General features: G+C 40.9%; 1 protein-coding gene across 8 annotated transcripts in view; it reads right to left on the bottom strand.

The window, feature by feature from the left end:
- RUNX1T1 (RUNX1 partner transcriptional co-repressor 1) overlaps positions 1 to 16,989 on the bottom strand; it is a 155,911-nt gene that overhangs the window by 2,100 nt on the left and 136,822 nt on the right. For all 8 annotated transcript variants that reach the window (XM_081013442.1, XM_081013444.1, XM_081013438.1 and 5 more), the window contains 2 exons: positions 16,367 to 16,557; positions 1 to 2,511 (listed from right to left, as the gene is read on the bottom strand). The exon at positions 1 to 2,511 is cut by the window's left edge and continues 2,100 nt beyond it. In XM_081013442.1, the coding sequence (XP_080869568.1) occupies positions 2,236 to 2,511; positions 16,367 to 16,557 (467 nt within the window). In that variant the 3' untranslated portion in view covers positions 1 to 2,235. The remainder of the gene's footprint in view (positions 2,512 to 16,366; positions 16,558 to 16,989) is intronic.

The raw sequence follows: 16,989 nt of genomic DNA, 5'->3' as shown, positions 1-16,989 counted from the left end.
TCACTGCGGGGCCTTTAAATGCACCCGCCTTGTTACGCTGACTTGGCGGGAAAAGCACACAGCCACCTCTTGTGCTGCTTAAAAGTGACAAGTCGTTTCTGGCCTGGACCCTGGACAATGAAGGGTTAAATGAGTGCCTTAGTCGGACATGTTTAACCTGCTGATCATTTGGAAAGTAGTAATGGTGCTTTCAGAATTCAGATTTTGGTCCATCAGAACAGTCTTTGGCTGACTTCCCTTTTTTATTTTTTTATTTTTGTAATAATACTGTAATATAACCTGGCATTCAGCAGTGTTAAAGCTGTCAATCTACACCTCAGCATTTGGAGCTCTTCTCATCATCATCATCATCACCATTATTATTATTTCTCTTTTGTAAAATCAGAAATACCTAACGACTTTACAGTGATATGCATGCACTGCTTTTTTTTCTTTTCTTTTCTTCAAAAGTATGATAGCCTGTTTTATTTTTTATATTTTTTTAATAAAAAAACATCCCTATTAGTGAATTTTGGAAAAAAAAGAGGGGGGGAAAAGTGGGGAAAGGGGGAGAAAGAAAAATAAAAAAGAACCCACCACTATTCTATCCTACAGATAAACTTGGTGAAATGGCTCTAGCATCTTTTAAAAAAGAGATAGCCCCCCAAAAAGCATGCCTAGGGAGTCCTTGTGACAGTGCAAAATACATTTATGTACATCCCTCTTACAAAAACACCAATATGTTAGCATTCCGGGAAGCATGCTAAGTTTTTTCCCCTATAACAGAGTGAAATAGCAGCTCCGAAAGATAGCTTTTTTTTCTCTTTTTCTTTTCTTTAAGACAAACGAAAAAAAAGAGGGGGGGGGATTTCGTCTCTCTTTTGAACTACTAGAGAAATATCACTACTACATACAGATATAAAAGCAGCATAGAAAGTTACAGGTTTCTCACCTACTAGTAATAAAGAAGACTAAATGTGAGCATGGTTAACTACAATGCATTTTCACATTTGTCCAACACATTTACAAGAAAAAACACCATTGGGAAACCTCACAGGACAGAAGTGTTATAACACCAAGAGAACTACTAGATTTTTTTCCCCATTTTTAATATATCTTTTTTTTTTCTTTATTAAAAACCCAGACAGGATGGGATGGAAAGAATTTTGGAAGGGTTCTGGAGCTGGAGTCACTGTTTTTTTATCGTCTTGTTGATACAAAAAATGAATGAGGTTGAATAGACCCGATTGTCTTACTCTGTGGAACCTTGTAAAAAAGTGAACGAATTTTTTTAAGCTTTATATTTTTGGGGGTGGGGCGGGGGGGGGGTAGAGGCAGCTGGTTGATGTTGTAGCTGCCAAAATGCTAATTAACTGCAGGCTGTGTCCTTATTTCTGTACTAAACAGGAAAACAAGAAACAAAAACAAAAACGAAAAAAAACCCCAAAACAAAACAAAGAACAGAAAGGTTTTGTACGATGGCAATTTTTTCCCCTTTGCTGCTGTTTTTTTTTTTAAGTCCTACATCCCACTTCAAACCATCTTCCATTTTTCATTCTGTTGACCTGGATATTATTATATTTCATTCAGAAACAAGAAAAAAAATGAACATCTGTGTCTCCTTCCAATCTGCTGCACATCTGCGCGTTTTTGATGCGGGCCTTCAGAGTTCAGTCAGTAACCCACGGACGCTATACATCTTCTTCTTAATATGTCTGCTGCTGTTTTATCCAATGCTCATGCCCTTGAGGGTTTTCTCTCTCTCTTTCTTTATTTCTCTCTCTCTCTCTATCTCTCTCTCTCTCGCGCGCATTTTTTTTTATTAAATCCCATTATTGTTATAAAGAACATTGTGACTTTATATTATTAGCATTTTTGCTTTCAACAGCAATTAGCAATCTCTTGGTTTGCTGTTTGGTAAAGCATCTGTTAATGAGGTCATCTAGTTTAAAATCCCAGCTACTGGAAAATAACAGGGAGGAGGTCAAATCTATCATTTTGTATGTGTTAAAATTATCTGCTCTTCTCAGTTTCCTAAAGGAAAGGTATCTTTGTTTTCCAGAAGAAGTCATTATGACCCGTTACTGGCCTTCTGTATTTTTTTTTTCTTTTCACTTCTACCTCAAGATACAGTTTTAAGTTCTTTTGCAGTATTGAAACGTGACAGTTCAGTAAAAACCTTTGAGCATCTGAGGATGAGGAATTTTGTTTTGTGTTTTTGTTTGTTTTTGTTTTTAGTAGTTCTGCGGTTCAGTCTTAGCGAGGAGTCGCTTCTATGGTGGATGGAGTCCCAGGGGTGTTTGACCGAGGAGTAGCTGCTGGTGGTGTGTCAATCGGGCTTCCGGCTCCACTGTTGGGCGTTGCGGAGGAGCTGACTGCTGGTGTCTCTCCTTGCTGCTGGGCTTGAAGTGTCTGTCCACAGATGTGGTGGTGTTTCTCCCAGTCCTTATGCTGGCAAAATGAGCCACAGTATCGCGCCGTGTTGCAACCGCTGCAGGTCTCACTAGCTTTACGGCCACAGTTCCAGCAACTCTGTAGAAGAGACAGAGGGAGAGAGAGAGAGAGAGAGAGAGAGCAAGGCATGTCAGTCATTTGGCTGGAATGTCAACATGAGCATTTATGGTAGCATTAGCATAATATACTTGCTAAGAGCTGGGTTGGACCTGCTGTCCTGTGAACGGAAAGGCTCCTTCCATTCACAGAAATGATTTGGATCTAGAAGAGAAGCACTGCCGGAGGAAGGGGAGCAAATTTTGCCAATTCCCCTTTCTTTTGCAGGCCCCAGTGCTATTCCTGAGGTCCACCAACCCTCCAGAGTAGACTTTCTGGAGGGAGCAGGGGAAAGGGGATCACCAAAGATAGCTTTCTGCCTATAGGAGTGTCTCCAGAAAGAGACTTCTGCTCTGGGCACCTCTGGATCACAACCCTTATTCTTGGCCTAGTTAAAATAACTGGAGATATAGATTGTAATACCAAGTGGAAAGGAGTTGACTGTTTTTTCACCCCATTTACAGCTCTGGGGAGTTTCCAAAATGCAGGGAGCTGTCTCAGGGTAGAGGGAGAAACAGCTGCCTATGGGACCTTTAAAGAGGGACCATAGATCATTATCTACAAGGCACCATATGCCGTAAGTACACAGGCTTTTAATTGTTGTTTTTTTGGGGGTGGGGGGAAGCACCCATGGGAAGTGGCAATACACTGATCCAGAGAATTGGCCCATCTAGTTCAGCACTGACTCCGTTGGCTCTTCTGGGCATTTCCACGTAAGGCTGGGAAGGACTCCCCTTATGAAGACCAGACTGGATATGGCACCTTTTGCATGCACACTGAGTCATGGCCATTCCAAGTCACACAGGGTTCAGTAATGACCAGTTTTATAGGCCATCTTTACATTCACACAAATGGTAAACTCAATCACTTTCTCTGTGCCAGGCGTTAAATTGTGGAACCCGCTCCCTGCAGAGATGTGTCAAGCATCTTTAATGTAAACCTTTCACCATATGCTGACAATGCGCTTCTTCATCCTGGTCTTTGACAGGTAAGGCAACATGTTTTGTGGGGCTCACTCCTTTTTTTTTTTTTTTTGCTGTATTTCTATGGATCTGTTCCACTTGGAATGGATTTACACGCCCTATGTTTTCATTTGTTTTTATAATTGTATATTTTATTGCAGGGACCTTATGGCGAAGGGTAGGTGAGATATTTTTATAAACAGGTAGGAAAGAAACCAAATTAACACCATTAAAAATAAAAATAGTAGTAACTAGAAATGCTGGACATCTTAAATATAAAAGTATAGTTGTGTGCACACCATACATTTAAAGCACATTTGTCCAGGTTGTTGAATTTTATTTCCAACCCCAGTGATGGGGCATCCTCCTCCATTGCAACTGAACTGATGCAGGGCAGTCTTGGTAACACACAAATATCTGCCCGACTGCCCAACCCTTAGTATCTGCTACCTGAGGCAGCCGCTACCTTCTGCCTACTGGTGGGGCCGGTCCTGGAAAGGCTTAGATGAAAGAAACCCCATGTATCCACCATCTTCTGGATGGTAGTTTAACCTTTCTAAAACAAAACCAGTAACATATTCAATCTAACAGAAACGTTTACAGACTCTCCAGAGTTTCTAAAAGGCCTCTTTAACCTGTGCACCACAGCAGACACATCAAGACTCAGTTTTTAGATGAATGCAGCACTCTTCTGTATCACTAAACTGCCCATGAAGCTCCTTCAGAGACAGGTTGGGCAGCTGCTGCCTCACAATTTTGGGACTTTGTTCTCCTGAAGCCATGCAGCAGCTAGAGCTTTAAGTTGACATGCAATTAAAAATAAACTAAGATTTCTCCCCTTCCTGTGCAAATCCTCCATAAATATTACAGCAACCTTGCAACTGTGCTTACACACTTTGCTGTTATAAAAGTTGCAGGCCCAGGCCCAACACAAAGACTGTGTTGGTTATTTGTGGCATATAAGGGAAGGTTGGCCTTTGCTAACCATAAGCCACCCTAGGGCACTGATTTACAACCAGTGGTTCAGGACCTACTACTGGCTCATGGCTTGAGCCACAATAGCAGCACTAACACTGTACAAATATATGGTCCCCACTTGCACAAATGACTAAAAAGTTGGTCCCTGGCCAGAAAAGGTTGAAGACTACTGTCTTAGGGTTAAGGAAACTGTATTAGACTTCCTTGATATGGAATCAATATGCTAATAGGTTTCCACTGCAGTGCTGGTCAAGCAAGCCCGGTTGCACTGCTGAAATCTCATTTCTTTCTATTAAAAAGAAGGGCTGTGTTTAAAAATGCTAAGAAGTTCATTCCCTGCTCGCGTTTAATTCCAAACAACAAATTCCTTGTTAAGAATACCGCCAGCTGACGGCGTCCTCCAATTCTGCTCCCTTTCGCTCCCTGCCAAGTGGGAAGCCACCAGAAAGGATGCCTGCTGCTCACTTTCCTCCAGCTTTGCAATGCCAGCTGGATGGCTGGAGCAGAGCCAGCCGATAAGTGAGATTCCTAAACTACAACAGAAATCCCAATTACCAGGAAAGAACAAAGACCTAAATCCAAAACACTGTTTTAAGGAAATTAAACATTTAATCGGAGTCAAGTGGCTTCTTTAGAAAACAGTCCCCGTGTTAGATTTACTCTCTCTTTTTGGCACAGGAATGTTTTGGCAGATGCAAGAATAGTTAAGTGTCCAATACTCATTGCTCTCTCCCTCTCCCTCTCTCCTCACTAGATTGAAATCAGATGCATGCAGCTTTCCTAACTCAACTCATACCGATTAAGCCTGCAGACTAAACCAGGTAATTACAAATGCATGAACTGGGATTTCCCCCCCTTCTATTTGCAAAAATTGTTCCCATCTTTTAAAAACTCTTTTTAAAAGGTGGAATTGCCAACACAGAGAAACAGATGTTTTTTAGTGGTTAAAATTGCTGGGAATACAGACTCCTTGTCTATCATCAGCTGGCTTTGATTCACTGTCCGTGGTTTCAGGTTTGTTCTGCTTACACTTTATCTACAGGGAATGCAGAGAGCTCATTGTAGTTTTAATATTTTATTTTCAAACAAAAGATAATCGCAATGGAAAGAAGGTTCCAAAATTATAAATGTGGCAAAGGCAGGAGATTTCTAATAGAACACTATTAAGCTTGTGATAAAATACTTGGGTTGCGAACCAGCAAGCCATACTACAAGTGCACAACCGCCATTCATTTCAGTGGAGCCACAGAGGAAACCTTATCTACACCTCACTGAAAGGAACAGAAAGTGCTGTTATTAGTCAATTCTATGCCTGGGGAAAGGTCCCACTTCTACACCTTCTCCCTGGAAACCAGCTCCTGGGTGAGCTAAGAATATTGCAGATGCTGAGGTTTCATGCTTCTGAATTTCCAAGCTCTCGTAGCTCAGATATACTGGCCGTGGCTCTCCAGAGTCTACACATCCCCTGCTGCCTGGCCTTGGAGATGTTATGTCACAGATTGAACCTGGGACTTTCTGCTTTACCACTGAGCTATGGTCTCTGTCTCTAGGTGGCAATGACCAATTAATGCAAATGGAATGTGGGGTGGCTTAGTTCTCATGTGGACACAAGTCCAAACAGCCATAATTTTATAAACTTCTATCATGTCTCTTACTCACCTTTTCTCTAAATCAAAAAGTCTTAGTTGCTGGAACCTTTCTTCATAGGGGATTTGGCCTAAATTGTTTTGGTTGCCCTTTTCTGAACCTTTTCCAAATCTGCAATATCCTTTTTTCGGTGGTAAGGCGACCAGAACGGTACACAGTATTCCAAATGCTGCTGCACCATAGATTTCCATAGAGGTATTATAATATCAGCAGTTTTATTTTCAGTTCCTTTCCTGATGATGCCTAGCATGGAATGTGCCTTTGTCACAGCTGCCGCACACTGGGTTGATGTCTTCATCCAGCTACTATGACCCCAAGGTCTTGCTGCTGGTCTGTCATCACCAGTTTAGACCCCCATGAGCGTATATGTGAAATGAAGATTTATTTTGCTCCAACAGGCAGAACTTTACACTTGTTTACATTGAATTGCATTTACCATCTTACTTCGTCCCTCGCCCCACAATTTACTCAGTTTGGTGAGGTTCTTTTCGAGCTCTTCACACATTCTCTTTTTGTTTTTAACAACCTTGAACAATTTGGGATATCATCAGCAAACCGGGTCACCTTACTGCTCAATCCTATCTCTAGATTGTTTATGAGCAAGTTAAAAAGCACAAGTTCCAATACCAATCCTTATAGGACTGCACTTTTTACATCTTTCCATCCAGAGAACTTGTCCATTTATTCCTACTCCTTGCTACCTGCAACTTAACCAATTCCCGATCCACAATGGGACGTCTCCATCTTATTCCTTGACAACTAAGCTCACTCAGGAGTCTTTGGTGAGGTACTTTGTCGAAAGCCTTTTGCAAGTCCAATTTTGCTATGTCAACCAGATCATCTCTTTCCATATGCTTGTTGACACTCTCAAAGAACTCGAATAGGTTTGTGAGACAGAACTTGCCCCTGCACAAGTTAGTGTAGAGCCACCATTCATGGTGTATGTCAGGCATAAACTAGTGTTGCTTACATAAATGAATCCTATTGTGCTACAACTTTAAATGACAGCAATTGTAATGGCCTAGCCACTTTGATGAGACCTTCTCTCTCGAAATAATTGATTGCCTCATTGTAGATGTCAAGTAGATAAAGGATGATGACAGCTAATTGCCATTGAGTCCAGCGAACTAAGCCAACAAAACAGGCTGCCATTCTCATCTGAAACAACAGAGAACCCTTGACTGGACGAATGAGATGCACAACAGGAGAACTTTTCTGGGTTACCTGGTCAGTCCCTGTTGGAAAACAAAATGTTGACCTAGGCATGTTGATATGGCTTGATCCACCATATCAGTTAATGAGTTCTTAGATGTCAAATCAACAGGGTCAAGGTTTGGAAGGTTTATCACACAGCTGCAGATAGTTACGTGGTCATCATCTAACACAGGTTTAAAAATGTTTAAGGCCACTGAAATTGAGAAATGCAGAGTGGATCTCCTTAACCTGGAAAGGGCAAGGCATAAAATCCAAGGATTTGATTATGTTGACCTTTTTGTATACATGGTTCAAAGCTAGTCTGGCGGTGCTCTGCCCAATTCCACTGGCCCTATGTCTTCTCTAAAATCACCAAGGAGATAGTAAAAAAATGGCTCAATATATAGGACTTTTTTAGATCACACACACTTCTGTGTTTTTGTTTCATTATTCCATCTACAGGCAACTGAGCCCTTCTAACCAATCAGTGTGTAAACTGGCCTTTACACCAATCAGAATCTGGATTAAGCAAGCTTGAATACCACCTGTGGTCTTGGCTTCATCTTCTATAATGATTACAAATTCACATATTAAAGGGTGTTTATGTAGCTGAAGTATTTTCTCCGCTTTTGAAAATCCATTTATAAGAGAATTCTCACAATTATGGTCCAAGTTCATAAGTTTATTGTCCTAGCCAAAGTCTAGCCAAACTTCTATTAGCCAATAGTATTAATAAAACAATACAGAACATGCATCCATAATATAAAAATCCATAGCCAAAAAAAAAAAAAAAAAAAAAAGACTTTGCCAAGTTCCTGAGCATTAAAACACAGTTTCCCTTGTGCATCTCTGACAGCTCCAATTCTGTTATTATTTTGCCTTTTTAAAATCCAATGATGCAAGAGAGAGAAGTTACCAACAAACTCAAATCCAGTTTGATTTCAGATTAAACCTGAAATCACCTGAATGCCAGCAACAATTTATAGTGAATTTATTGAACTCATTTTTCTTGTGTTGTTTTTTTTTTTGCAGCCAGTGTATAGAGGGACATAATTATATATTAATTTGTTTTAATTTTTCCTGATTGCTTTGACAGTATTATCTATCAATATAAACAATTGTCACTAAAAATGTGGGAAACCCCAGAATCTCTCCATTCTTCACCCACTTTGAATATGTGAACACAAATATAGTTCAAGTGTGTTCTGTGATAAATTAATATGTTGTCACTTTGCAAATGCCTATAAATATGTGAATTTACCAATATGAACTGCAGCAATGCTCCACAGAGTTCTTTCATTTAGGTGTCACACTTCTGGCTGTGATCTCCAAAGTCTGATAATGGGGGGGGGGGGGTGCTAGATGTGGTGTTTTCAAAACGTACAGCCGAGCAAAATTGCAAAGCAGATAAACCCAACATAATATTGTTGGATCAGCTGCACTTGTGTTTTTATCTGAACAGATGTCAGAAGAAAAGAAAGCATCTGCTCCAGCTAGCAAAAACTCTACAACCCACATGGGCAGTGAAGAGTACGGTATGTGTAAGATTCTCCACTGTCATTGTATGTTGGTACAGGAAAACAGATGTTTTAACTTTTCTAATAACCTTGGCAGTAGGTTCACTAAGCCATTCGTCCTCACTATTTAAATTCATTTGCACAACTCATAAAGCCAAGCCAAGCACAGCAAGTCACTAAAGGGGAGCATGTTCACACATGGTTTGGCTCCTAGCCAAATAGTCTTCTGATGAGTGCATCATTTTTTGCCTAGCTTCTTTTTCTATAGCTATAAAGAAGTGGTAAAGAAGTTATCTGTTGACGGGTTGTTCTACTTCTAAAACATCCTTTCTTCCAATGAAATTAAGTAACCAATTAGCACAACTAGATAAATTCTTTCACTTATGTTGGAACTTTTCCTGTTTTTATTTTTTTAAGCTGTGGAGAAAGGTCAATTTTATGCTTCGTGCAGTAGCAAAGATAAGTTCAGTTGTGTGTTAATGCAACTTTCATTCAAGTGAAATTATGGAAGTGGTCTGGTAGTCTGGCCTTGGAAAGAAATAGGTCGAATTCGGGCGCTCCCTTAATTAAAGATGTGACTTAATCAATTACTTCGTCTTTGGATCCATAGAAGAAGCAATTGATTAAACTATGGTTTGAATGAACTGCCTAATGAGTGTTGCAAATCATTCTGTTTGGAAAGTTTGCCTGAACCATATTTCCCCCCATTCAAACATAATAACAAACAGTGGTATAATCAGAAGAGGACATCCTTGATTAAACCATGCATGCCAGTAGAGGAGCGAGCACTTGAGTGGCTCATTCCTGGTCCTGCTTTGAATGTAATCATAAGCCCTATTCAGACATTTGGGATGAACAAGTGTGGGCTTAAAGTTTGGAGGCTGTAGAGGCAGGTGTGCAAGTCCTACTCACAAACATCCCTGTGCAAGCCGGCTATAGTCCAAACCATCTCATGGTCTGAAGGTCTAAGCATCAAAGCCTACGTTGTTTACCCCAAAATGCTCAAAAGTCCTCTTCAGCCCCTTGTGCTAAATGTGGCAATTTCTGAAGTGAGGATATATGAGGATGCTGAGGTGGAACTTGTGCGTTTGCCCTCTCCCACTCCAAGCCCACCCAAACTCTCCACAAATGTCTGATGAGGGCTATGAATGGTAAAAGAAAAAAGTTTGTAATGTCTGTTACTAGCCCTCCCACCCTTAGGTTAGTAAATAGGGATTTACAGAGCAACTGTATTCATTAATTACACTGACTGGGCAGGAAAGAATGCTCAAGCCAATGAAACCCATGATCTGGTAGTGGAGAATTTATGCTACACACTTGCACTACTTGGCTCCACTAAGCACAAAGGCAGGTGTGCGTGGACTGGGGGGACATGATAAAGAGGGAACAGGAGTTAGCTGGCATCCTGGGTTCACTAGGGCTCAGTTCCGCCGCCAACAATAGCACAAGTGACTATGGAAGCCAGTGTGGTGTAGTGGTTAAGAGCGGTAATCTCGTAATCTGGGGAACCGGGTTCGCGTCTCCGCTCCTCCACATGCAGCTGCTGGGTGACCTTGGGCCAGTCACACTTCTTTGAAGTCTCTCAGCCCCACTCACCTCACAGAGTGTTTGTTGTGGGGGAGGAAGGGAAAAGGAGATTGTTAGCCGCTTTGAGACTCCTGAAGGGGAGTGAAAGGCGGGATATCAAATCCAAAACTCTTCTTCTTCTTCTCTTTGAAGTCAATGGAGAGCCCCAGAAAATTCCCACACACCCACAATGGAGTTAGGATTCTGACTACCTCTGCAGACCATCATGCTACACAACCAGCAGTCTGTAAGAGCCAGCAAGAGGACACAGGTGTCAAAGAGCAAGATGCAAGGCATCATCCCTCTGTAGGCTGGCATTATTACTAAATTGTAGAACCCGCAATCTGAAAACATGGACTCGTACGAGTTGTAGCCAGTTAATCCTACTCAGAGTAGACCCACCAAAATTAATAAACTCGGCTAACGTAGGTTCATTACTTTCAAGGAGTCTACTCCAAGTAAACGCTAAAACCTTATGAAAATAGAAAGTGGCAGTCCTGCTGGGAGGCTGTTGCTGTGGCTCTGCCCCACCGGGCAAATTGCTCCTGCATTCCAGCCATGCAAAAGTCAGATATTTCTCCTCCCACAGACAGGTCAGTAGGAGGCATTGTCACAGTACAAGGACACATTGCATCTAGGCAAATACATCTGAAGAGGACATGGAACAGGGTTAGTGAGAGATGTGACCTGGAAATAAGTTATGAAGCTTGGAGAGGGTGTGTGGCAAAGTGAGAGCCCCAAGGGTCAGAGAGAGAAACACACACCCCATATACATTTCTAAATACATTTTGATACCAATTTTGGAGCTTAGAACTGCATTGGAACATTCAGGAATTGAGGAGGTCAGTGGATAACAGAGGGTGGCATCCAAGAAAGTAGATCCACTAGCCCAAGGGTTTCTGCTTGCTCAACAAAACTTCCCCTCCTTGTCATTGCACACCCTCCCCAAATTCCCTCCAGAACATGAAGGGATGCATGGGAAGAGGAGAGGGAGGGGAAGTTTTGTTGTGCAGCCAAAGTCTTTGCACTAGCAGACCCGACTTCTCTGGATTTCAGTAAGTTTCAATACACACATTTGCCTGGGTCAGTTCATATTGCAATTCACAAAGTTCAAAAGCCTCAGGCATCCCTCCAGGTATCAAACTCACTCCTGCCTGGTAGATATTTAACTTTCTGATTTAACTTTTCATAACAAAAGAAAGTCCTTGATGTAAATCTGTACAGAGAGGACTGTATTTTAATGATCATAGCAGACTGCATTCACAAAGACACTGCCTTGGCATATCTGAGCTACAAAATGCTGTTATATTTTAATTTATGTCATATTTAATTCTTCAGTGGAACAGTTAAGTACTAAAAAATATATGCATATACTTCTTCTCCTAGACTCTCTTCCTGAGAAAACTTTCAGATGTTGAAAATCAATTCCTTTTGTCTCCTCCCTTTTCATCTGCTACACATTAAGCTGAAACTCTGGGCACCCAGCGATTCCACAATAGCCTTTCATCTCTGGAGATGCCTGGGACCAATTAAAATCTTACTCTCCCTTAAATAATGGATACGTATTGCAGCATGCCGCTGATTTATCTGCCTGTGATTTTTGCCAGTTCTTTCATGATTGGGCAAGTAGCTAATTTGCATCTTTTAACCCAAGTCACTCTGACGTTACCAGCTCACTGAATACATTAAGGAAACCATTTCAAACAATTAAGAGCATGTGAATCCTTCACAATAAGACAAATATGTAAAATGTGTCAGCACTACAGACCTCTCCTTAGAAATCTCTAAGTTAGAATTGAATAAATTAATTAAAAGCCATGCTCTCTGAAAGACTTTGTTACATGTAAACGGCTGGGGGGGGGGAGGAGGTGGGGAGGAGAAAAGACTATCATAAAAAGGAAGGAATGAAATCCCCCATCAACGTTACACTGAAAGGAATTATACTTAGCATCTGTTTATTGGGGCGGGTTTAATCAAGACTTCCCTTTCTGCATGGGTTTTTTAACATTTCTTTATTCTCTGAAAAACACAAGATTTCATTTTATCCCAAACACTTCAGAACTGGCTTTCTTTCACTCCTGAGTTCCTGTTAATACAGGGTACCACATGTCCTTATCCCACAAAAATTCAAAGCTTTCGTTGACATGCTGTAGTCTGAACTGAGGTTAAGCATCTTTATATCTAATTTACTCTTTGATTCTATTTTTCTTCCTCCATATGCTATGCCCCTAGCCCTTCCCTTTACACATAATCCCTGTGGCTGAAATAATAAATTCTAATTAAGGAAATATTCTCACAACTTGGCTAACATGTTTCCTTCCGTGCTCCCCAAGGACAACACGGCCCTATGCTGACCAATACACAAACACACACACAGACTCCACCTTCCTTTGGAAAAAACAATGCCACTTTTAGCCACTAAATAACACATAAGGGTTTGTTTTTCTGCCAAAAGCTATTTTCATCAGTTTAAAGCTATTTGAAACAACACAACTGGAGTGCTCATACTGTTTTTCATAAAATACACAATTTAATTTGAAGCGTAAAGCAGAGAGACACTGTCAGGCTAAGACTATGCTCCTAACCCATATTTGCAACACCAGTGTCCTGTACTCTAAACTACTGTTGCATTTCCTTTGGCTATATTTCAGTCCACTGGTGTTTGCATGTGGGTATATATTTATTATTGAGGGGGAAGTAATTTGGCCCTTATAACCTCCACCTCCATTTCTTTAACCACTGTTATACTTGTTTCCAAACATATATGTTAAGGATCAAATGAGTGATAAACCTTTAATCAGTGCTATTTTTCTTGAAAAAGAGGTGCCAGAGTTCATGATAAACTTCTATCCCTTGTTCTTTTTGAAAGGCAATGGTGCCCAACTAAGAGGTTCCAGTGCTGAACTCCTGTGAGCTCTGGCTGGGGAAAAAGCAAAGCAAAGCCCTGCCTTTAATCATTCAATCTTAAGTAAGTTTTTTTTCCCAGACCCCCCCCCCCGAGCTCAATGGGGGCCTACACCCCAGTAAGTGTGCTTAGGGATGCACCCTTAAACTAGCACATTTGCACTTAAGCCTGTGGATCCATAGGCCACACACACGCACATGTAGGATTCAAAATTTAATCTCTAGCATTGTACAAATGAAAAAAGGTGGGGCGGTAAGTCTGAGAGGGAAGGGGGAAAAGAGGACTTGTACCTGAGACTTTGGAAAGCCACTGCCAGCCAGAGCAGTGGACATGATGGCCCCATCAGCTGACACAATACAAGGCAGCTTCATATGCTCATGGACACTTAAGATACTGAAGGCTGTGTACACTCAATTCACAAAGCTGAAGCCCCATTCAAATTAGTGCTATGGCATATCTTGCCCTTTGACCAAACTGCGGGATTTGACCAAACTGTGGGAGGCAGTGGAAGACAGAAGTGCCTGGCGTGCTCTGGTCCATGGGGTAATGAAGAGTCGGACACGACTAAACGACTAAACAACAACAACATCTTGCCCGATATTTCTAAATAAAAATGAATGTATTGCCTAGAATGTTGTTTTTGTTTCAAACATTGCAAACTGTGGACAAGATGGACTGTTTCAAGAAGTGGCAGAGAGATATTTCTAGATTTGTCTGGCAGGGCAAGAAGCCCAGAATAAAATTTAAGATATTAACTGATGCAAAGGAAAGGGGTGGATTCGCCCTGCCAGACTTTAAACTTTATTATGAATCAGCAGCCTTTTGCTGGTTGAAAGAATGGCTACTTCTTGAAAATACAGACATTTTGGATTTAGAAGGTTTTAACAATGTATTTGGATGGCATGCATATTTATGGTATGATAAGGTCAAAGCACATAAAGCATTTAAAAATCATATTGTCAGGAAAGCATTGTTTAATGTTTGGATAAGATTAAGGATTTATTGGAAAACAAAACCCCAAGGTGGTTGTCACCGATGGAAGCGAAAGCTCTGAAAAGGCTCAATATGGAGGCCAAATGGCCGAAATATTGGGAAATTTTGGAACAAGAAGGAGACAAACTGAAATTGCAGAGTTTCGAGAAATTAAAAAACAAAGTGAGAGATTGGCTTCACTATTATCAGATAATGGAGGCATACAATTTGGATAAGAAAATTGGCTTCCAGGTGGAAAAATCAAAACTAGAAACAGAATTGTTAGAACCCAAAACTAAGAATTTGTCAAGAATGTATAACTTGCTGTTGAAATGGAATACTCAGGATGAAACGGTGAAATCTGTTATGATTAAATGGGCACAAGATGTTGGACACAATATTATGTTTGCTGACTGGGAACAGTTATGGACCACAGGTATGAAGTTTACGGCATGTAATGCCTTAAGAGAGAATATTATGAAAATGATATACAGGTGGTACATGACCCCAGTCAAGCTTGCAAAAATCTATCATTTGCCCGATAACAAATGTTGGAAATGTAAAGAAACCGAAGGTACATTCTTTCACCTTTGGTGGACGTGCCCAAGGATTAAGGCTTTCTGGGAAATGATATATAATGAACTGAAAAAGGTATTTAAATATATCTTCTTGAAGAAACCAGAGGCCTTTCTCCTGGGCATAGTCGGCCAATTGGTGTCAAAGAAGGATAGAACTTTTTTTATGTACGCCACAACAGCAGCAAGAATACTCATTGCAAAGTATTGGAAGACACAAGATTTACCCACTTTGGAAGAATGGCAGATGAAGCTGATGGACTATATGGAACTGGCAGAAATGACTGGCAGAATCCGAGACCAGGGAGAAGAGTCGGTGGAAGAAGAGTGGAAGAAATTCAAAGATTATCTACAGAAATATTGTAATATTAATGAATGTTAGAATGATGTTGGATAGAAATTAAGTGGTTTCCAGCTGTAATGCTTTAAGGGAATATGAAAAAAGGGTTATAAATAGGTAAAAATCTAATGCTATTATTTTTAAGATCAAGGATTAGGATAATTAAAGAGGGTAAGGATTTGCTGAACCAACAGATTGAAGTGGAATACAAAAAAGGGAGGTATGAGGAGGTCTGGGAAACAAGCTAAAGGAAAATAAGTAATGGAAAATCTGTGTGTTTTTAACCATTTTTATTTTGTATTTTTGTTATTTTTTTCACTTTTATTGTAATATTTTAAAAAATCTTAATAAATATCTTATATATAAAAAAAGATATTTCTAAATAAACTTCACCTCATGCAAAAGACGGTGTTTTCCCACTACCACTGCCTCTTTCTCAGGAGTCTTGAGAAATTCTTTAATACTTTTGTTTTGGGGCAGAGTTTGCACTTACATCTTACTTATGTGGTGACTGAGGGGTGTGTTAATGAGTGTCCTCTCCCACTGTACAGTTATCTCTTGGTGGCCTGCAGCCTACTCAGCCCCTGCTTCCTCAAAACCCCTAGGCTGAGCTTTCTTTTAAGTGTGAGCACCTGGGAAGGCTGCAGAGCCCACACCATCAGGGAGATGATTTGTAGAATGAAAGAAAGAAAACTCACAAGCGCCTTCTGGGCACCTCAAAGTAAGACTCAGAGGAAAGCAGTGGGACAATAGGAAGTGTGGCTAAGCCCTTACTTCCAGGTAGATGTATTTGGTATTGTAGTCTTAGCCAATGTATGTTCAAGTCACTGGTAGACCACAGACCACCTCCAGTTACAAAAAGGATTTGAGGCAGCAGAGCTGGAACCGACCTCACCTTGGGTACTGGAAATCTGCTCCCAATCAAACTAGATAAGGACCATTCGCCTAACTCAATTTTTGTCAACTCCTCCTTTTTCTTATTGCTTTCCTCTGCTTAAGACAACATTCTTGCTTTTTCTTTACAATCAACAGCTTGCCTAGTGCAAAGACACATGAAAATAAACATGAGGGGAAGAAAACACACTTTGAAAGGGGAACTCTAACATGGGGCAATGGGCCCCACTTAAGCTCATGCTGGGAGTGAACCTGGAGTTGACCTTTTCCGCAGGGGAGGGGCTTACCTCACTAGAATCCTCTTGCTGATTGATCACAGCTAGTGCATCCTCTGTTGCCTGCCGCTTGGCCTCTGCGACTGTGCGTTCCATCTTAGCTCTCTCCGTAGTAATCATATCATGGGCTTTCCGTTCTGCCTCCGACACTGCCTTCTGCAGCTCGGTCATTGCTTGACGTTTTACTTCATTGACTGCTTCCTCTGCAAAGCAAGACATTTCCCTCAGCTTTACAGGAACATTAAAAGGGTGGTGGTCAAGGAGAAATGGTCCCATGTACTAAGTAGTTAGATCTCTGAAAGTTCTTGAGTGATATTCCTCATGAGGACAAACCTCCGTCAACCGAATGGAACCTAAGATATGGCGCACCAGTTAGTTAGTTCACAATAATAAAACCACATTGTTGTTACTTAGGTTTGATTTGTTACTGGGTTATTGCCTACTTTCCAATGTACTTACTTAGAGCCAATCGAAACAGACTGTGTGGTACAGTCCTCTTCAAGGACTATACCACCTCAAGGCACATGGGAGGGAATTGCTAGTGTTTTGGGACACTAGCATACCAGAGACATTCTCTGTGGAAAGCTTGCATGCCAAGGAGAAAGAATATAGCCATCAAATTTAATCATCGATGT

The sequence above is a fragment of the Podarcis pityusensis genome (genome assembly GCF_964106645.2).
Source record: "Podarcis pityusensis genome assembly, chromosome: 7".
NCBI lineage: Eukaryota > Metazoa > Chordata > Lepidosauria > Squamata > Lacertidae > Podarcis > Podarcis pityusensis.
The sequence above is the reverse complement of the archived record's forward strand: the minus strand, read 5'-3'. Positions and strand labels throughout refer to the sequence as shown.